At 56.3% G+C, this 21642-nt stretch overlaps 2 protein-coding genes across 2 annotated transcripts; one reads left to right on the plus strand and one right to left on the minus strand.

The window, feature by feature from the left end:
• The first annotated feature begins 1396 nt into the window (after window positions 1–1396).
• SCN4B (sodium voltage-gated channel beta subunit 4) lies at window positions 1397–8506 on the plus strand. The gene is made up of 5 exons (XM_070765792.1): window positions 1397–1430; window positions 6509–6669; window positions 7605–7851; window positions 8021–8150; window positions 8416–8506. Exons 1-5 carry the CDS (start codon window positions 1397–1399, stop codon window positions 8504–8506), a joined length of 663 nt encoding a protein of 220 aa, XP_070621893.1.
• Window positions 8507–16500: 7994 nt separating this feature from the next.
• IL10RA (interleukin 10 receptor subunit alpha) lies at window positions 16501–21373 on the minus strand. Its single transcript, XM_070765782.1, has 7 exons — window positions 21198–21373; window positions 20976–21105; window positions 20712–20887; window positions 20419–20582; window positions 20138–20288; window positions 19501–19622; window positions 16501–19012 (listed from the first exon to the last, which is right to left on the minus strand). The coding sequence occupies exons 1-7, from the start codon at window positions 21265–21267 to the stop codon at window positions 18428–18430; spliced, it is 1398 nt and encodes a 465-aa protein (XP_070621883.1). The 5' UTR covers window positions 21268–21373; the 3' UTR covers window positions 16501–18427.
• Window positions 21374–21642: the final 269 nt, after the last annotated feature.

Genomic DNA, 21642 nt, shown 5'->3' on the forward strand with positions numbered 1-21642 from the left:
TCCTTCCTTCTTTCAGGCATCGCCCCCCCCCCCCAGACCCTCCCTAGGCGATACCAGAAGGAAGGGGCTCCTGCGGGGTGCGTGTCTGTGTGTGTGCGTGTCTGTGGCATAGCTCTGCCCAAGGCGGGCTGAGGGTCCCTCCACTGAAACCACCTCCTGCGTCCCCGGGCCGCTGTGAATTCCTTGCCCTGAAGTCGGAAGCAAGCCTGGGCTTGGAGGAGACAGGAAGAGCGGCTGGGAAAGGCTGGTCCCTGGAGGGAGCCTCGCTAAAGTGGCAGCAAGAGCCCAGCTCCCACGAAGTGAGGGTGGGAGGCCGCCACGCCGCCCTTTGGGGGGGGAGAGTATCTTCTCTCCCCATTTGACACAGAGAGAGGGAGAAGAGAGAGAGAGAGAGAAGGAGAGAGAGAGGGAGAGAGAGAGGGAGAGAGAGAAAGAGAGAGAGAGAAGGATAGAGAGAGGGAGAGAGAGAAAGAGAGAGAGAAGGATAGAGGGAGAGAAAGAGAGAGAGAGAGAGAAGGATAGAGAGAGGGAGAGAGAAAGAGAGAGAGAAGGATAGAGAGAGGGAGAGAAAGAGAGAGAGAGAGAAGGATAGAGAGAGGGAGAGGGAGAAAGAGAGAGAGAGAGAAGGATAGAGAGAGGGAGAGAGAGAAAGAGAAAGAGAGAGAGAGAGAGAAGGGTAGAGAGAGGGAGAGAGAGAAAGAGAGCGAGCGAGAGCGCCTGCTTTTCCTGAGGCCTTTGCATCCCCTGCGCCAAAGGCCCGAGGAGCCGCCGCCCATCTAACCATCTCAACCCCCAAATATCCCACCGGAGAGAAGTTGGCTTCCCTGCTGCCCTGCGGGGTATTCAGGGGCGGGAAGGGCCAAGCTGCGCAGAATAGGCTGCCCTCCTGTTCTAGTTAACAGGTAAAGGTACTGCCTCGCCTCCCTGCCGCTGGGGAGGACAGGTCAATTTGGCTGGCTTGCTCGGAAGTGCCTAAAACATCCGCCTGCCTTGGCGGGACGGACTAGGCGGAGGTTCCGTCCCCGTCGGGGTAAGTGCAAAGCAACCGAGGCAGGAGGGCTCGGCGTGCCTGCTCCAGCAGTCGATCTGGCGCTGCGGCCGGCAGGGGGGCGACGACCTTCGGGGAGGACGGGGTCGCCCCCCAGGCCCGGAGTGGCGAGGGTGCGCGCGCCCGCCGCGCCTCCGGGGGGGGGGGGGCATCACTGCGGAGGCGTTTCCGGGAGTACCCGCCTCCGCCTCTCGCTGCCTTTTGGGCTGCCGGCCGCTGGAAGGGGCGGCCCGTGCGCGCAGCCCGAAGCGGCAACTGCGGCGGTCGGCGGCGAAAGCAACTTGGGCAGTTGGAGACTGCGGCGTCCGCGGGAGAGGAGAGGAGAGAGGCGGCCGAGGGGTTGCCGACATGGCCGCGGACTGGCTGGGAGTCGCCTTACTGGGTAAAGACGCCGAGCCGCTCGGATCTTCGAGAAACCGTCGGTCGCCTGCGGGCTCAGCCGACTCACCGGTCCGCGGTCACCTAGCAGGGCGTGTGACTCGGACGGAAAGCGGGGTGGGGGTGGGGCATCTGCCTTCCCCTCGCCGCTGCCGCGCGCCACAACGGCGATTCCCTTGGCTCCCTCCCGCCGCGGCTCGGCTGCCGTCCCTGCAGAGCGGGGTTGGGGGGGGGGGGGAGCGGGCTAGGGGAAGCGCAGGAGCGGCGTTTTCTCCCGCGTCTGCCGTAGCTTTAGGAGACTTTTTGCTCCGGCTGGCAGCCATCTCCGCGTGCCCCCCGCCTCCTTCCCAGATCTCTTTTGACAGACTGGAGCAGAAGCCCAGACAACGGCCCCGGAGTAAGTAGAGCTCGCGGGAAGTTTGCTTCGGCTCCGACCAGCATCGTTTGCCAGAGTTTGTGGCGACGTCCGCGCGGAACGTCTTGAAACTGGGGCGGGTTCGGGGCGGGTGGAGAATCTCCGGGCTGCTCTGAGAGCGTTCAGAGGAGCGCGAGCCCCCCCCTTCCCTCACCTGGTCCCAATCCTTTCTCTGGAGCAGGCACCGCACGGACCAGTCTTCGGGAGAATGAGATGTGCCTTGTCAAATGAACTCTGACCCCCTTATCCAGAAAGCAATTATAATTAAACTCTTGCAAAAAGGGGGGGGGGATCACTCTGCTAACGTTTAGCAAGATCAGTCCTTTTGTTTTCTGAATGGCAAATACTTAATCAAATAGTGCTGAAGTGCCTGACAATTATTTTGTAATAAACTTTAATTACAAAGCGCCCCCCTCATTTTCCTCCCTGGGCCACTTGTCTAAGAAGCCCCCCTTTAAGGCCTGACAATCGCTCTGTCCCAGAGAAACCAGAAGCTCCCGCATGGGCCAACCGGCTGGATGGCACTCAAAGGTCTGGCGCCTTGCAGAGGCCTTGTTCCATTCACACACACACACACACACACACACACCCGGTCGATTGCTTCAACTGAAACTACCCAGAGCTCCGCGGTGGCTTTGCAGAATCTTCCGTGCTGTGGGGAGCAGGCTGGGGGGCTCTCTGAGCGAGGGGAAGAGGCTCTTTCCTGGCTGCTTCCCTTGGAGAGCGGAGCACCAGACCCATCCATGCTGACGAGGCACCTCAGTTGCTCTGGGGGTCAGGTTCCCTTTGGGGCAGAAAGGCGGCCATCGGCCATCGGGAGTCCCTATTCCTTTGGTTTGATAGAGGCGCCTCCTGCCTTCCTCTCCTTCCCGACTATTCCCATAGCCGCTCCCTCCTGGGTACGGGAGAGAAAACCAGGGGTCCAAAGTTATGCAGGGAGTTTCCATGGCTTGAGAGCAGATTTGGGCCTGCTTCTTTTTGAACTCCTGCATTGGCCAGGGTCAGTTTTGCAAGGATGACCATGCGCCCCAGTGCTTCTGATCAGCAGCAGGAGAGGACCATGCCCTGCAAGGCCAAGGGCTCCAGTTGGACAGCTGCCATTCTCTCCCAGGAAGGAAGCCAGCTGGGCTTAGGGAGGGAGGGGGCAGCGAAGTGGGGTTCTGCCCAGGCAGCCTTCCTTGTGATCATTTATTTTTATTTTTATTTATTTTGTCCAATACATAATGAAGGTTAGTGAGATTAACCATGTAGAATATACAGTATATCAAAGAAAAGAAAGAAAGAAAGGATGGGAGTGAAGATATAAGAATAAAATGCAACACCTCAGTGGACAGAGGACAGAGGAGATAGAGGAGGGTCAATGGGACAGGGGACTGAAGGCACCCTGGTGCACTTATGCTCGCCCCTTACTGACCTCTTAGGAACCTGGAGAGGTCAATCATTGGAAAATGTTGGGGGTTGAATCCACAGAGTCCGGTAATGAGTTCCATGCTTCAACAACTCGATTGCTAAAGTCATATTTTTGACAGTCCATCATGCCCTGGAGAAGTTTAGTTCAAGACAGGCAGCAACCCAATGCCTGGAGTGGGGGCTGCACCCACCTCAGGCCAGGCTGCCACCTCCCCTGGGCCATGGGGTGACCTTCCAAGAAGGGGGCTGCCATGTAAACATGACAGGAAGCTGGGAGGAGACGCTGGGGGGAATCCGAGAAGGAGCTAAGCTCCCCAGAGTGCCCTTGAGTCACGAAAGAACACTCCTGCACAGCTGACTCTTCACTGTGCCCCCTCCCACTGCCCCTGGCTGCTCCAGGCCCTCTCCCCTCCCACCGTTTCACGGATTCCGACAAATGGCCCTTGGCCAAGTGACAGAGAGCACAACGTAAAGAAACCTTCCTTTTGGGGGGAAGGTTTGAACTGGGAATCAGAGCTGAAACTGCCACTGGGTCCCCTAACCTACTTCATACAAACTGCCAATTTTTTCTTTAGCTTGTCCAGCATGTTCTGTGAACTTTGTAGGTTAGGCTGCAAAGTTGGGAAGGGGGGGAAATAAAGTGGCCTGTCTGAGAAGTTTGGCCAGTCACCATTTTCAAAGAGACCACGACTCCATTATTGGCTTGCGAGCGGTAGGGCCATCTGTCCCTCCAGACAATTCTGCTTGGCTGATGGGCATCCCTGGAAGACACCCTCCCTTGCTGAACTGGTACCTTCTCAGCATTCTGCTCAATTTGCATCTTCAGTCGAGGGCATAGAACCAGCGTGTCAAACTCGATCTCACTGAGGGCCACATCAGGGTTGTGTTTGAGCTCAGAGTGGGCATGACCAGCTCAACATCACTCATGTCAGTGGGCCCCTGTGGTGGCTTGAACACTCCACCAGTGGAAATGGGCTCCCGATCTTTGTCTTTGGCTGCGATGGCCTCTTGCAACCTTCTGCCAGTGAAAATGGAGCGTGGGAAGGCTCACGCAGAGGCACCATGGGCCTGTCCTTCGCTGCTCCCAGGGCAGCCCCACGGGCCAGATCTAAGCACCCCACAGGCCAAATCACCAGGTAATTTTGATAAAGAAGAGACATATTTAATTATACATATAATTGCAGCATATGGATTGTATATGCACAATGTTGGAAATTGAATAGTATATCAATGGAAAGGGAAGTTTTGAGAAAAATTATGGATTGTGCAGAGATCAATAGATTGACTTTGAAATTTAAAGATAAACAAGACTCGGATTATTATAAAATTTTGGGGAAGTTTTATGATTGGATAGAAAATTAATAGATACATTTTGTATGTATTAGTAATTGGTTAATTTTGGAAACATTGAAACAAAAGAGTTTGATGCTTTGCAAGCCAGATGGCAAACATGAGAAATGGTGGTAGCACTATATAATGATATAACACAAAATTTACTTATTGTTTAGACTTAAACATATAGAACTTTATTTTACGATGTAGGTGATATATTAAGAATACAGTAGTTTCTTTTATTAAAGATACATATATAGAGAGAGAATTTTTAATTAGCTATATGATATAAGATTAAAATTTAGATAAAAGAGCTTTTATTATTCTTTACATTGTTGTAACCTTTTGTAGTAAGATGGAGAGGGAAAAATTTTAATTTAGAATTTTAAGAATTGGTAATATTGTATAAAATTAGTAGAAACTTTTACACGGGGAGAGATAAGAGCCTCCATTGAGGGAGTAATGAGAAAAAAAAAGTTAGTATATGATTGATTTTAAGCATTGTTGTTGTGTTTATAACTATATATTGTTTTACTTTATGGTGGAGAAAATAAAAAACCTTATACCGAAAAAAAAACCCAGGCTCAGACTCAACCCAGACAAGACTGAGTGGCTCTGGATATTGCCTCCTAAAGACTATGTCACCTGTCCATCCGTGGCTCTTGGGGGGCAGAAATTGGTCCCCTCAGAATGGGTTCAAAATTTGGGGGGCCTCCTAGACTCACAGCTAAAACAAGATCAACATTTCACAGCTGTTGCCAGAGGGGCCTTTGCACAAGTTCGCCTAATGCGCCAACTGTGACCCCAGCTGGACTGAGAGGCTCTCCTGACAGTCAATCACGCCCTTGTCGCCTCACGGTTAGATGATTGCAACACATGGGGCTCTGCAGGGGGCTACCCTCGAAGAGTGCTCGGAGACTACAACTGGTCCAGAATGTGGCTGTGCCAGCTGTTGTAGGCTCCCCCTGGGCACACCCCCGCCACACCAATCCTCCGCGAGCTGCGCTGGCTCCCTGTTGGCCTCCGGGCACCATTCAAGGTGTTGGTCATTAGGGCCAGGTTATCCTTGAGACCGCCTTCTGCCACACAACTCCCAGTGACTGGTGAGATCCCACAGAGTTGGTCTCCTCCAGGTCCCGTCTGCTAAATAGGGTCAGCTGGCAGGCCCGTGGGGAGGGCCTTCTCTGTGGCTGCCCCCGTTCCCTGGAACCCCCGGACTGTCCCCACCCTGTTGACTTTCCAAAAAGCAGTTAAGACCCGGCTTTTCTGGCAGTCCCAGGGCCGTTGAGCTGGCGGTGGTTACGGATGAGATGTCATGGAATGATGTGGGTCCTCGGAGAGGGGCATGCAAGTCTAATAAATAAATAAATAAATAATAATAATAATAATAATAATAATAATAATAATAATAATAAATGGTTTTTCATTGTTTTAATGTTTAAGATATTTTAAAGATTTTACTTAAGCCACCCGGAGACCTTTGGGAGTTGGGCGACATATAAATTTAATTAATAATAATAACAACAACAACAACAACAACAACAACAACAACAACTGTCATGTCAAAATTCTGGGTTGGGGCTGTGAGATCAGTTCTGCTTTGCTCAAGATGAGTAAAGCGCCCAGATGGAGCCTTCAGGCCCTGGAGCAGGAAGCCAACTGAAGGACCAGGCCCTCTGTGCCTGGCTGTGACTGGACCAGGAGGGCTCTTTCCCCCCTGCCCCCTCCCCAAGCTGGCTTGGCAGAGGCAAGGCCCACAGGGACAGGGGACACTGCTTGCTGTTCAGTTTGCTGTGACCTTTTCGCTCCCTCCACCCAAGGCAAGAGTAGGGGGCACCTTTGGGGGGAGAGAGAGTCCCTGTCGGACAAAAACAGCCCTGCCCAGATGCAAGCATTGTTCTCTCTCTCTCTCTTTTCCTCTGTAGGGCTCCAGCTGTGCTCTTGGACACTGCCCTTGGAGGTGTCGGTGGGCAAGGCACCTGTCATTTACGCCAAGAACGGCACCAACGTGCTCCTGCCTTGCACTTTCACCTCCTGCATCGGCATTGAGAAAGCCAGCTTCCTATGGAGCCACAATCACACCGAAGTGCGTGGCCTGTGGTGACTGGCGAAGGGCTGGGCCGGGCAGGAGGCTGACCGGCTGGCAGGGCTGCTGGGTTGGAGCGCTGGGTGCTTGGGGGAAGCTGGATTCCAGGCAGAAAGCATGGGGCACTTCCGGCACCTTGAAGGTGAAGGCGTCTACAGGTAGCCCTTGCTTAATAACCACGAAGGTGACCCGCAGCTCCATCATTTCGTATTGTGGTTGATAAAGAAGATACCACGCGGCCATGGTTATCTTAGGCCATGGCTGCTTCCTTCTCCGTTGACTCTGCTTGTCGGAAGCTGGCTGTGGGGCATGCAGATGGCACCATGTGACCAGAGTTGGGGGGGCGGGGGTGGGGGCTGAGGCAGTGGCAAATGCCGGAGCTGCCCTGGTTGCAAGCGTTGAGGACCGATCACAACATTACTTTTCAGTGCTTTGGTAGCTCTGAACAGTCACTGAACGAGGCCGTCCTTGAGCAAGGCCAAATCCCTTGAATGGCGGCGTCATGATCCTTGGTGCTTTCATCAATGGCAGTGAACCATTGATGGCAGCCTTGGCACGGAGCAAGCAGCCTTGCCTGGCTCTGCCTGCCAGCCCCACAGAGACAGTCTGGGTTGCCACCGCCTGGGGAGCAGCCAGGGAACCGGGACAATTCCTCCTGCAAAGGGGCACCAGGACCCTGTCCCCGCCTTCTAGGGCTGGCTGGTGGATGAAGGCGGAAGCGACTAAGTCCTCCCCCCCCATTACCTCCCCAAGCAAGGTCCAAGTGTGGGGAGGAAATTCTGCATTGCCACCAGGCAGCACAAGCATTGGGGAGGGGGGGCAGCCTCCACCCTCGGCCCCTCTCTCTGTGGAGGGTGCCTGGCCCGCTTGAGCCGTGGGGGGATTTGCCCTTCTTGGCAGCCCTGGCTCCACCGGCCGCTCTTGCCCCGCTGCAGATATTCAAGGGGGGGGTGAAGAACAAGGACTCCAAGCCGGAGCCCCACCCTGAGTTCAAGTTCAGCCTGAAGTACATGCTGCCCCCCGACCTGCCCCTCAGCAAGGACAACCGAGAGTTCAACGTTTCCCTCCTGCTGCTGGACGCCGACTTTGAGGACTCCGGCCCCTACACCTGCCTGGTCAAGAACCCCAAAGAGAAGAACGCCAACCACAGCGGGACGGTCACTCTCAAAGTGGTGGTGATGCGTGAGTAGCGGCCTTGCTCTGGCCTTGCGTGGGTGGGAATGGCCGGCTGAGGCAGGGGGGTAGGAGTGGGACCGGGCCTCCCCCCTGAGCCACTGGCCCACTGGGCTTGGGTGTGGGGAAGCGGGGGCTCCTTTCTTCCTGGTCCTCACTGCCTTCCCCGCCTCCCCAGTGGAGAAGGTGGACAACACCGTGACCCTCATCATTCTGTCGGTCGTGGGTGGCCTCGTTGGGCTCCTCGTCCTCATCATGCTGACCAAGAAACTAGTCCTCTTCATCCTCAAGAAGACCCGGAAGCAGAAGTGAGCGTGCCTGCGCTGCCTTGGGTGGGATGCGGGCAGCCCAGGTGACCGGCTGGCTCACTGGCAGGGAGGAGGCTGGGCTGGGAGCGGCTTGGCCGGCCCTCCTGCCCTGGCAGAGTCCTCCGGGCAGTGGAGGTCCTGCGAGCGAGCGAGAGGCGGCCTTCCCCTCCTGGGCGGCCTGGGGAGGAGCAGTGTCTGCCTGGCTGGGAACCCCGGGTGGGGGGCGGAAGCAATGCTGAGCCGGCCTCTTTTCTGTCTCCTGCAGGGAGTGCCTGGTGAGCTCTTCAGCGAACGAGAACACCGAGAATGGGCTGCCGGGCTCCAAAATAGACTCCAAGTCAGCCCCCAAGGCCTGAGTGCGGGAGGCGAAGACCCCTGGGATCCAACCCTCCACGTTGATCTATCCAGACGCTCGCAAGGGCAGGAGAAGACCCCCTTACAAACGACTAACGCTTGAGACACAATTATGATATCCAACTGGCTGCAAGCAAGCGCTGCTTCTGGGGAGAAACTGCAGAGGCAGAGGGGGGCAAGCCCAGCGTTGGAGGGTGAACAAGGGGGTCCCTGACTCAGTCTGAGCTTCGGTTCCAGGAAGCCCTGCTGAAGCCGCAGGGATGACGTAGATGGGCCCCAGACCAAAGACCTGCTTCTCCTTCTGGCAAGCAGCATCAGCACTGGGGGACGGGGTGGGTGGGGGGTTGGGGGTCTGAAGTGCTGCCTCCCCCCCTCAGTGGAGGAGGCCTGGAAGCTCCCCTGCTGACTCTCGGTTTCTGTGGGAGAGGGAGGAGGGCTTTGCTGGAGGGGCCGAGTGGGGTCCCCTCTCAGCCCGCTTTAGTGGCCCCCCAGCGCTTCTTCCAGGACTGAAGGCGGCTGCATCTGGACGTGGGTCTTTCTCCATGTCTCCGCCTGGCCAGACAGCAGTGGGCAGATGTGCAGCAAAGCCTCAAGAGAGTGACCGGAGCCGGGGCGGGGGGATCCTCTGCAGGGTCTCGCAGTTGCAGGGCCCCTTGCTCAATGAGGCTGCCAGCCCCCCCCCCCGTCGGCTTCTCCCCTCTGCTTGCATGCTTCTTCCCTGGTCTCCTCGAGGGAGGGGGGCTGCAGGAGCCGAGCTTTCTGCCAGAGCATGACAAGGGCAGCATTTCTAAGGCCATGACCCCCCCAACCAATTTAATAGCCCAACGAGCCCCTGTCCTGCCTGTTGCCCAGATTGGCCAGAGGCCAAGTCAAGCTGGACGAGGAGCCCCTGCTCCCTACTCACCCTGGCACCCCACCCTTCCCTTTCCCAGGCCACCAGCCAGGCCAAAGGATGACCAGGGACCTGGTGACCAGGCCCTTTCCCCACTGGGCTTAATTCATGGTGCTCCTCTGCCCAAAGGCAGCACCTCCAGGTCCTCTTGTTCATTCTGAGGTATAATTTCAGGGAGAAAAAAAGAGAAATCTTTACCAGGTTTAGCTGTTGGGACTGTAAGGGATGGAAATAGGTCAACTCCCTTCACTATCAAACCTATGAGATGCTCCCCCCCCCCAAGACAGATGAGCTCTTACCAAATGCCCAAAGGGACCTGAGCACTCCGTCAGCAATCCGGGGTCTTTCCCTTGTTCTGAAAGTTGAGAGGGTGAGCAAGGGGCCCAACAGGAAGGGGAGTGGGCTCATCCTATGCATTGGCCCCCTGCCCCCTCTGCCCCCTCTGCCTTTTCTCACTCTTGTCTGGCTACAGAAGGCCATCGGGCTGCCTCTGCTTTGGCTCAGGGCTGCTCCTCTTTGCTGGGAGTCAACTATTGTAGTGCCAAAAACAAACCCAGCACAGGAGATGGGGGCTGCCCCCTTTCCCCACCCAGTCCCGCGCTCTGCCCAATCCCTTCAGGCTCAGGCGGACACACACACTCCCGGCCCCAGACATGGCCCTCCCCCAGCCGGTCCGAGGCCAACCGTCTCCCTCAGGGGAGAGAGAGGCTGCCCACCAGGGAAGCTTCCTTTGCCCAAGGACAAGGCTGGCCCGCCCAGGTAGCCCCAGTGGCCGGCCAATCAGGTTCCCAAGACTTACTGCATGGTAGCCCTAACCTCTGTGGCTTTCCCGTAGTTTGGGGGGGGCTTTCTTGTAGTGCAGACCCTCAACAGTCCTGGCAATAAACAGAGTCCTTCTCCTTACAGGTCAGCTCCTTATTTTGCAAGATCCCACAACAGTGTCCTATATATGCACGTTAATACAACTATGTTGTTTATTCAAAGTGTTTTGGCTGCTTTGGGTGCGCCAGGACTGACCACAACAGGCTCAAGAGACTGACCGGCTCTCAGGGAGACGATTTAATAACACCTAGTTCTTAAAGCAGAAGACGGAGAGGCCCAAGAGCTCGGCGCTTCTCATGAATCCAGCCTCCTTTAGGAGGCGCCTCTCCTTTTCCCGGGGACTTTCCCCATCGGGGCAGCAGGAGCCCCCCCCCCGCCCATTCCGGGGGGAGAGCTTTGGGAGAGGCCCGGTCCCTCTCGGAGAGGGCTCAGAGCCACCGGCACGTCCAGCTTCTGCTGAAGACACGCGGCATTTCCTTCCAAGCGGAGGCGGCTCGGCGATTCATTTCGCGGCGGCTGGCTGGATCTTTCGGGCTCCTCCAGCTCCTTCCGGCCTGCCTCCTCCTCTTTCCAAGCGGGCAGAGAGCCTTCCTGAATCCCGCCGCCTCGGCCAGCGGTCTGCTCATCGCCTGGCCGTCGAAGGGCTTCCAGGAGGCTGCCGCTCGCCAGCACCAAGCGCCCCGGAGCGCCGTTCGGCCCTGGCACCGAGGGAAGGGCGGCATATCCGCGCCTGGGCGCCGGGCCCAAAGCTGCTGGGGGAGGGGGGGCTTCCTCGCGGAGGCCAGAAGCAGCCCGGGGAATGCCCCTCGCCCCCCCGGCCTGAGCGGCTGTCTGGGGAGCCCCGCTTGCCGCGTCCTCCTCGGGGCTCCCGGCTCCGGCCAGGCTGGCGGGGGCACTCCTTCCTCCCTTGGGAGCGCTCTGGGGTTCCTCCTCGCCCGCAGCCGCGTATTTCTGCCTCGGGCGGTTCCCTTCAGAGGTTCGCCTTCAGCCCCTCCCCCCCAGCTGAGCCCTCCGCCCCGCCCCTCGCCCTCTCCCCCCGGAAAGCCTGGCTCAGCGATTCCCGGCAGAGCCGGGGCGGGGCAGCTTCCTTTCCTCCAAGGCAACTGCCAGGATGGACCTCCAGAAGGTGGGCAGAAGCGAGCCCTGGGCTTGGGGCAGCTTGGCTCCCGTGGGATTCCAGGCGGGGCTCCTGCTCTTCTCAGCCATTAAGCCCGAGCTCCTGGCGGGGGGGTGGGTGATCTGCCCCCCTCCCCCTCCAGGTGTGTGGGAGGGGCTACCCGGAGGGGGTCCAAGGCTCCATCCTCCCACCACCCACCCTGCAGCGGGTAGCTGCTGTTTGATCCTTGATCCCCCCCCCCCCCGCCGCTAATGGCTTTGAGTTGTCTGGGCAGCCCGGAGACAGAGGCGGAGCCTGGGAGCAGCCCGGAGCTCAGGAAGCAAAGGCACCGCTCCACTCCAGGTGGGCGGGCGTGGAGGGGCCCCGCAGCTGCTGCCGATAGCGCCCGGGGAGCAGCTGCTTTCAGAGGCCTGTTGCCGGGGCAAGAGGAGCAGCCGACCTGTTGTAGGGAAGCCTTGCGGCAGGTGAAGGTGGCATGTGCTGGGTTAGCTCCCCTCCCCTCCCGTGGGATGCAGACCCTTGACGCCGTGGCACCCGAGGGCTCTGGGAAATAGCCGGGTTCGGGAGGTTTAGCATTGCTCTTCCTGCGGGCGGCCCCGATGGGCGAGAGGCGGAGGAAGCAGGAGGGCTGAGGGGCCTTTCAAGGGCTTTGGCTCAGCGGCAGCCTCCCCCTGGGCCCGCGCAGGTTGTGCTCCAGGGATTCTCTCCCTGCTCGTGACGTTGGCTGTGCAAGGGACCCTGGCTGGGGGTTTTGTGCTCTCGAGTGACCGGACTTCTCCAAGGGTGCCTTGAATTTAGGTGATGAAACTTTGGGGAGAAGACTGGAGAAATTCTGGAGGATTTCTGATGACAGTTGTTCACCATCCCCTGTGAGCTGAGCGTGACCAGGTGGGGCTGCGTTGAGCAGTAGAAACAAAAAGTCGGCCTACCACAAATGCCCACCAGAGGAAGTGCTTAGATGTTGCCCACCTTGGAAGGACATACGTGGCCTCAATATGTCCTCTCAGATGGAGAGGGCCCAGCCACCATCTACCGTTACTTCTTAGTAAGCTAGAAAAATGTGGGACAGGCAGCATCACCACCACCACCGGGTGGATTTCCAACTGGCTGAGGAACCATGACTACTCAATGAGTAGTCCTTAATGGCGGTGCACCTCCATGGGGAGAAGGGAGCAGTGGTGTACCACAAGGTTCAGACTTAGGCCCAGGACTGTTCGATATCTCCATGAAGGACTTAGACGAAGGGACAGAACTCGTCAGATTTGCAGATGATGCTAAGCTGGCAGGAGTAGCCAACACCCAGAAGACAGGATCCAAAAAGGTCTTGGCAGGTTTGGGCCCGATCCAATGTGGATAAAAGAAAGGTTTTATACTTACTCAGGAATGACCCAAGGCACAAGTGCAGGTGAAACCTCGCTCAAAAACAGTAACTGTGAGAAGGAGCTTGGAATCCGAGTGGACACGAGCCAGCAGGAAGCGGCAGCGACACAATCCTTGGTTGTATAAACAGAGGCACAGAATCAAGATCACATGAAGTGTTGGCTTTGTGAAGCTTTAGTCAGGCCACACCTGGAATGCTGCCTCCAGTTGTGGTCATATTACAAAAAAGGTGCTGAGACTTTGGGGAAAGTGGAAACAAGAGCAACTAAGGCGATTAAAGTCCTGGAGACCAAAACATAAGAAGAACGGTTGCAGGGGTTGGATGTGCTATATTGATTAGCTGGACCGAGTGTGTATGATTGTGTAGTTAATGGGGTTTTATGACAATGTATTTTAATTTAGTTTTAAATTTTAACGTTAGATTTGTATAGAACTGTGTTGCTGCTTTGTTGTGAGCTGCCCCGAGTCTTCGGAGAGGGGCGGAAAATAAATCTACTAAATCCAGTTCAATTCAATGCCAGAGAAAAGGAGGACTAGGGTGAAAGCAGTGTTCGGTATTTGAGGGGCTGCCACTCAGAAGAGGGGAGCCACTTACATTCTGGAGTCAAAGCAAGAAACAATGGATGGAAACCAATCAAGGAGAGAAGCCACCTGGAATTCAGGAGAAACCCCCTCAGAGCCAGCGGAACCACCCGCCAGTGGAACAGAGGTTGCCTCCATCACTGGAGGTCTTTAAGGAGAGGCTGGGCAGCCCCCTGTCTGAAACGGTGTACAGGGTCCCCACCTTGAGCAGGGGGCTGGACTAGAAGGCCGCCAAGGTCCCTTCCAGTTACATTCTGGTGGATTTAAATTTCACTGACTGCTAGTAAATTAAACAGTTACAGTTGAGAAATATTGTAGCGTTCTCTTATGGAAACACATGAATTGGCCTTTCTGCCGGGCAGTCAGGGTGCCAGAAAGGCCAGCTGGGCTTTCACCATTTGGGGAAAGGTGAAAGAGGTCTGAGCACACCTCTGTCTGTCCCATTCGGAGCTGAGCTCTTCAGGAGCCACTGCACAACAGCCACTGCTGCTGCCTCTCAAGGGTTTTTTTTAGCAGACTCCAAAGAAGGGAGAGAGAGAGAGAGGTAAGTTTTCCCCCCTCTTCCCATCATACGCTGGAATTGGAAAGCGTTTGCTGCCCCCTTCTGGTGGAAGAACTGCAGTCGCAGGCAGAAGACCCACCTCCCATTGGGGGCTTAAGGGATAGAATAGAATTCTTTATTGGCCAAGTGTGATTGGAATTTGTCTTGGTGCAGATGCTCTCAGTGTCCATAAAAGAAAATATAGACTTGTCAAGAAACATGTGGTACAACACTTAATGATTGTCACAGGGGTCAAATAAGCAAATGAGGACGGACGCCTGCCTGCCAATGGGGGTGGGGGGATGTGAGTGCCAGCAGGTGGGCCACCACCTGGGAGGCCCAGGGGCAAGGGAAGCAGGGCTTTCAGGGCGGAAGGAGGGAAAGACTGGCCCTGGCAAGTAGGGCTCCCCTCCCAGCTAGAGAGGGTGCCTGGGGTGCAGGCTGACCCTTTGCCCCAACAGCAGCAGCCTGACAAGGGTGTCTGCTAGGCCAAAGCAGCACCACTCGCTCTGGACAGCTACTTCATGTCCAAACGCTGCCCTTCTTAGAGGAAACGTTGTTTTAAGCTTTTATTATAAAGATGTCGTCACAATGTTCTTCAGGGTGACAATAAAAACAATAGAAGGAGAGAGGTGCTTGAATCAAAATAAGGAAATATAAAAAGAAATCAAGGAAAAACTGGCATTGGGGCACATCTGTCTTCCAAGTTCTATTGTTCTGCATGTAATTTCTGTGTCACTATCACTGTTAGTTATTCTCATCCTTCCTATCATCCATCTCCTCCCACTTGTGACTTGCTGCTTGTATCCATATGATTTATATTAACATTGATTGTTTCCTGATTGCTTATTTGACCCCTATGACCATCATTAAGTGTTGTGCCTCATGATTCTTGACCAATGTATTTCTTCTTTCATGGATACTGAGAGCAGATGCACCAAAGACAAATCCCTTGTGTGTCCAACCACCCTTGGCCCATAAAGGGTTCCGTTCCATTCCGTTCCAGGACCTGGTGAGGTGGGGGCTCTTGCCCTCTCTTTCCTCTCTCCTTCGGTTTGCCTTTGGTGCTGCCTTCTTTCATGGAGAACAGATGGGAGTCTTTGGGTCTCTGCTTTTGGGGAGAAGGAGAAAGGGGGGGAAGGACCTAGCTTGGAGAAGCTGCCCTCCCTTCAAAGGTTTTCAGCCTAGAGTTAATGTATGGCTGGAGCTCCAGTGGACCGCTGTGCCAGTGGCTCGTGAGCGCATCCATCCACTTACACAGAGATGTTGGCATGCTTCCCACACTGCCCCCTCCTTGTGGAGTCAGGTACCACAGGCTCAAGCTGAAGGGCCTTTCGTTTGGCCGCTGGGGGTCCACCGTCTTCCTTGGGCCTTGTTCTTTCATTTGCAGGAAGACGCTTGGTTTGCTCCTTGGTGTCTTGACCCTGGGCATTCCTGGATTCGTCCTGGTCAGGGGCCACAGGAAGGGACCCTGCTGGGGCAGTAAGTGGCCCCATAGACTGATCAGCATGGCAGGTGGCGGCAGGCGCTCGAATGTCGAAGTCAGGTTTTTAAGAATGCAGCCCAATTTTTGGAGGAGGAGAACCAGCCCTTTTCCTGCTGTGTTCCTGCGACTGTAACCGTGGACGTGGGGGGCGGCAGTGGATAGCTGTGCGTGATACGGAAAGAGATGGAAAGTAGTTTTCATTTTTTTTATTTATTAAATTTCTGTGGCACCCATCTCACTATCGAAAGTCAGTTAAGGGGGAAGGATTAGTGCCCCCACGCAGCATCCCCCCCCAAGGATACCTGGGCTTGTTCCTTAATAAAATGGAAGAGCTTTAATGAGGGACTCCATCATCTCTTCTGCGATTTTTCTAGAGAAGAAATATTAAAGAATCTGCTGCTCAGAATTCAACGGTCTTGCTTGCCTTGTTTTATTTCCTGCAGGGCCTAATTTTGTCTTCAGGTTTTATCACGTCTGGTAAGAGCGTTTCAGGAAGCTGCTTTGGAGCTCGTAAGAGTTGCAACTCACAAAAACAAGTTTCCTGCCTTAGAAGTGTAACTTTCTTCTGCCCACTTGTTCATTTATTAGATTTTGACCTTTTGGCTTTGAGTCCATTGCTGATGCTCTTCTGTCTTTTATTCACTTATGGGAGTTGCTGATCTGGCGCTGGTTCGCCTCCCCGGAGGGCAGCTGCAGTCCCAGGAGGGCTGAGAGCCGGACCCCCAGGAGGCCTCACTGAGTCTTTGGAACCAGCTCCCCCCTCCTGACCTGAAGGTGGCTGGCCAGCCAGACTCTGTGGGTGGTCCTCAACGGAACGAGGCCCACCTGGAAGGAACTGTGCCATGGGCTTCCTCGGGGTCGTGTCTTGGCCCCAGGGCCCATCAACATCTTCAGAAATGAGGAGGGGGTCAAGGAGCACTCACCAACTGTGGGGGAGATTGCTAAAAATTGGAAAAATAGATTTAAGATTGAGAAAGATTTTGACCAATTTGAACATCTGCATCTCCTGACTCCAGAAGATGCCGTTTGGTGGTGAGAATTCTGCACTAAGGCAGGAGAAAACAGACAGAGAGCTAGGGGGCGCGGGGGGGGGAGAACCGAATGAATTATTTTGCTTCTTGGACGAGAAGCAAATTTTTTTCAAAGGAAACCTCCCCCCAAGAAACTCCAGCTGCCTTTTGGAAAAATTTAATTTAATTTAATTTATTAGATTTGTATGCCGCCCCTCTCCGTAGACTCGGAGCGGCTCACAACAATAACAATTAAAACCATACAACACATACCATACATAAATAATATAAACCCAGGGGCTCAATTGCCCCAGGTCTGATGACATAGGTGGGTCTTCAGTAATTTACGAAAGGCAAGGAGGGTGGGGGTGGTTCTGATCTCCGGGGAGAGTTGATTCCAGAGGGCCAGGGCCGCCACAGAGAAGGCTCTTCCGCTGGGCCCCACCACACAGCATTTTTTGTCAACGGGACCCGGAGAAGGCCAACTCTGTGGGACCTAATCGGTCGCTGGGATTCGTGCGGCAGAAGACAATTCCGAAGGTATTCTGGTCCGATGCCATGAAGGGCTTTATAGGTCATGACCAACACTATAGTTTCTTCCAGCACATAAATAACAAGGAAAATAAATCAGGGAAACCGTTGGTCCCCTAAAGAGAGAAGATGGCAACGAGGCAACAGGCAGCAGAGAGGAGGCAGAGCCGCTTAGCTCATTCTGTGCATCGGCCTCCACGCGGAACGAAACTGCAACCAACTAAGCAGCAGAAACACGACTGTCAAAACAGACTTAACAGAAGGAAAACAAGAAACAAAAACCCATCTGTCTGAACCTGATGAATACAAATCCCCAGGACCAGACCGATTCCATCCCAGAGTCCTTGTCATCGCATAATTGAAATGCATTCTTTCTTCTGCTGTGTTCAAAGTTTAGTCCTGAAGTATCACATAGCTAAACACTATTTGTGAAATAAGGCAAAAGACATTAGCTGAGTTTAAAATAAATTAAATAAATAAAGTTAGTTTTGTACAAAAACATTCAAGGCTTTTTAAGGGAATCCATTTGTTCAGACTACTGTATTAACCACAAAACCGTTGTCTGATAGTTTGATTGATGTTCTTATTTTAGTGGTTTCTTGTAAGCTTTTCACATTGTCGGAGTTGGATGGCCGTATAAATCCATAAATTAAAATAAAATTATATCATATCATATTCGTTTAAAAATCAAAACTAATAAATAAATGAATAAATAAGTAAATAAATAATAAAATATGGTCTGGGCTACCTCTTTAGGAAGCTTGCCCTGGGGGGGGGGGGCGGAAGGGGCCCTTGCGCTGAGCAGCCGCTTGTCCTGTGAATTGCAGAGCCCCTGAGCAGCTGAGTGCCCCCTCCCTCGGTTGCCCAGCCCCACTGCAAGCCGAGGAGGGGAGAGTCTCTCTGCCCGCCTCCCCACGGGGTCTGGGAGAGCAAGCCGGGCTGCAGGGGGCCCTTGCTTAACAACTGCTCAGAGCTACGACAGTGCTAAAATAGTCACTTTAGGACCATCCACGCCGGTCGCAGCCTCCGCACAGACAGTCCTGGAGATCCAGGCCCTTGGCCTCCTGTGGGCAGTCACCATGAGCACGGGGTCCCAGGGCCACGCGACCAACCGGTGATCTTCCTCGCCAGCGCAATCCAAGCAGAGTCAAAGGAGAAGCCGGCAGGGGAAACACAGGCCGTGGTCCCAGGGTGGCTTGTTCAATTACCAGCTCACTTAGTGATGACGGAGTTGCTGGTCCCAGCTCTGCTCACGAAGCGAGGACCCCATCCTCACCGCACTGGCTTTCGTTCCTGCCTTTGGAGTTCCCAGTTTCTCCTCCGACCTCACACCAGCCTTTGGGAGGGGGCCACATCCAGGGTTTGAGAGGGGATGCCCGGAGGCCATGGGTGGGAGCCTTGCAGCTGGGACCCCCCCTCTCAGGTTCTCACAAGGGGTCCATCCTTTGGGGGTCCCGGAGGGGAGGCAGACCTCTCGTCTCCAGCATGAGGAGGGAAGCTCTGGGCGTGGGATCCTGGCTGAGCCGTGGCGGAGGGGGGGAAGGGGCCACAGAGGCTCTTGTCTACGGCCCAAAGACCTCCGAGGAGGTGCTGCTTGGGAACGGTGCTCTCTCCTGATCCAGGCGATGAAGGAAGTCCTTGGGCAGAGCAGCTGCCGGCGTGCCAGGGGGGGCTCCCAGGAAGGTCTGCTTCAAGTAACCAGTAGTCAGGTGGGGGTGAGGAAGCGACTCCCCATCCGTGCTGGGGGGAGGCCCCGGGCAATCCTCAGGATCCAAAGGAGCCCGAGTCCCATCCTTCGGTGGTGGGGCTCCTTCGGCTGGGAGAAGCTGCCCTTTGACCCCAAAGCTGCCTGCTCCTTCCAGGCTGAAGGGCAGGTTGTCCAGGCCGCCAGAGGTTTCCTGCAGGCAAATGCCGCTGTCTGCACTGCAGTGGCTGCCCTCCTCCGGCCCTGCCCCCTCTTCCCGCTGGCCGTTCTTCTCCGGAAGCACCACTCCCGGGCAACGGCTCCCTCGCCTCTCCCGCTGGGCGTCGTCATCCTGGGGACCCAGGAAGAAGAGCTGCTGGGTGGACTTGGTCTCCGGGCGTAGGATGTGGATTTGGCCTTCCTCCATCAGCCCCCAGCAGAAGCTGTGCCCGAGGGGGGGTTTCTGGCATGCGGAATAAAAGGGGGGAGAGAGTCAACGGGCAGAGTCTCCAGGGCCACTCCACCTCTCCCAGGAATCTCACCCGATTCAGGAGATTCCTCCCGGAAAGAAGATTCCACCACCTCCGTCCCCCCAGGTCTTCCGGCAGACAACCCCATCCAAGGGGAAGGAGAAGCAGTCTGGGCCCAACCCACCCACCCATCTGACTAGAGCTGGAAGGGACCTCGGGGAGACCTTGGCCTGGAGCTGTGAATTGACCCTCCTTTCTGAGCTTCAGGTGAGGACAGTTTTTTCAACCGATGGCTCGTAAGTTTAAAAGAAGGTTGGCAGTTTGACTAACTCCTTGCTGGGGAGCAGAGAAGGCCCTGCAAACAGGGGGATTGCAGCCTTTGGGCAGGAGACACAATTCCTTTCTGAGCGGCTGGGATTTGCTTCTCGGGGGGCCGTCTGCTTTTGGGAAGCAGTGGTTATTTGGGGGAGGGGGGTCTTACCAAGACGGAAGGCATCCTTGTGGGCTTCTTCATGTAGGCAGAGGCCAAGCCCAGCCCTGCACCCAGAATCCCAAGACTTAGAAGAGTCAAGAGGGCCAAACTTGGGGTAAGGACAGTGTACTCTGCAAAGGAATATCCCACACGCGATTGATCAGGGTGGGCAGTGCTGGGCAAACTGCCCTCTCGACTCTGGCCCCCACCAGCTGGTGTGATCCAGAAAAAAACATGGACACCAAGAATGGTTGTCTTATTTAGGACAGTGAAAGAACTAGGAGCTAGAGAAAGGCCCCACCCACTGTTAGTCTTGGGCTGAGACCAACAAAGCCTTGTCCCCTCTGGACCTGTCTAGAAATACCAAGACCAAATTTTATCTCAAAGCTGCTCGGGGCCTCCAGACTTTTCAAGAAAGAAGTGAGGCCAAGGACATAGATGGGCCAGCAGAGAGCTGCCTCTGAGACAAGCTTCGCTCTGTGTGTGTGGGTGTGTGAGAGAGAGAGAGAGAGAGAGAAGGAGGGAAGGAGAGAGAGAGAAAGAGAGAGAGAAGGAGGGAGAGAGAGAGAGAGAGAGGGAGGGAGGAGGCCTTTGCCACAGGCTCTGACTTCCTTGGGGGCAGGGAGGAGAGGAGGTGGGCGCTCACCTTCAAGGGCAGGTATGGAGACACACTGCTCCTCTGTCCAGTCAGCAGTGTTTGGCCTGGAGGCCACGCGAGGCTGTACGCTGATGCAGTACTGCTCCCCCCACAGTAGTGGGGGCAGGTCAAATTCCAGGCTGCTGTGGACCTGCAGGAGCTGTGGACAGGAACGGGCAGACCCTCAGGCCAAAGGAGGCCTCCTCCCTCCCTCCCTCCCTCCCAGGCCCAGCCCAGGCCCCGCTTCGGCCCCTCAGTCAGCGTCAGCGCTCGCTTGGGCTGAGGCTCACCTCCTGGTTGTCGGACACCCTTCTCACTCGGGCCAGGTATTCCCCCCAGGCCTGGTAACTGCCTTCGTAGGTGAGGTTGGCCCAGCAGCTAGTGGGGAGCTGCAGGGAGACCCGGAGCTGGTTGCCGCTCCTGGAGAGGCTCACCTTGGAGAGCCACAGGGTCGCTGGGAGGAAGGGGGGAGGTGAGTGGGAGGCCCTAGGGGTCGTCCCGAGCAGCCCCCCGCCCAGGCCCGCCTCCACAAACCCGCGGCTCTCGGGCCCCGCCGCGGCCCGTCTTCGGCCTCCCGCGCTACCTTCGCCAGGCGTGAAGCGGCGCGTCCGGATCCAGGCGGAGGAGCGGTTGCCGGCTACGGCGCGCACCCGGGCCAAGTAGTGGACGGCGCGCTGCTGGGTTTCGCAGGTGAGGTCGCAGGAGACGGCCGCGGTCCCGGTGCAGTTGGCGGCGGTCCTCCAGCCGTCGCTGCCGACCCTGCGGGCGGCGGGAAGTGAAGCGGGAGGTTGTTCTGACCGGGGCCCCGCCCGCCTCTCCCTGCCGCCCGGCCCGGCCCGGCCCTTACCGCCGATACTGCACCTCGTACAGGAGCCCGGCGGCCGGCGTGGGGCCCGGTTCCCAGCGAAGCAGGTGATGGAAGACGCGGGCCTGGAAGTGGACGTCGGTGGGCGGGGCAAGGAGGACCCGCTCCCCTGCTGGAGGACACACGGGCAGCGCCCGGGCGGTTAGCGGGGCCCCGGGGCGTCTCGCCTGCTGCGCCTCCCGCCCCCGCCCGCCCTTCGCTCACCGTGGCCCGGAAGGGAGGAGAAGGCCGCCGCCAGCAACAGCAGCAGCAGCAGTAGCGAGGACCCCCCCATCTCGTTCCCGGCCGTCCCGGGCGCTTGCCGGAGGGCGACTGATCGAAGAGCGTCGGCTGGCGTGCGCTGGAGCAGCTGACTCGCTTTCACTTCCCCTGGGCATTCCCCGCTGCCCCCCCGCCCCCGCTTTCGGGAAAGCCCCGCCCGCGCCTCCTCTCTGCCGCGGGACCCGCCGCTTCTGCCGGGGGAGGAGGAGGGGGGTGCCGCTGGGGAAGGAGCAGCAGAAGAGGCCACGGGAGCTATCGCTCGCCCGGCTGCTCCGCTTCTGCTTCTGAGCTGGGACCCTTCCTCAACTCTGACAGTCCCTGCCTCAGTCGGAGGAGATGGAGAGTCCGCTGGGCCCGGTGGCTCTGGCTCCAGGACAGGAAGCGGGTG

The sequence above is a fragment of the Erythrolamprus reginae genome, chromosome 12 (genome assembly GCF_031021105.1).
Source record: "Erythrolamprus reginae isolate rEryReg1 chromosome 12, rEryReg1.hap1, whole genome shotgun sequence".
Taxonomy (NCBI): domain Eukaryota; kingdom Metazoa; phylum Chordata; class Lepidosauria; order Squamata; family Dipsadidae; genus Erythrolamprus; species Erythrolamprus reginae.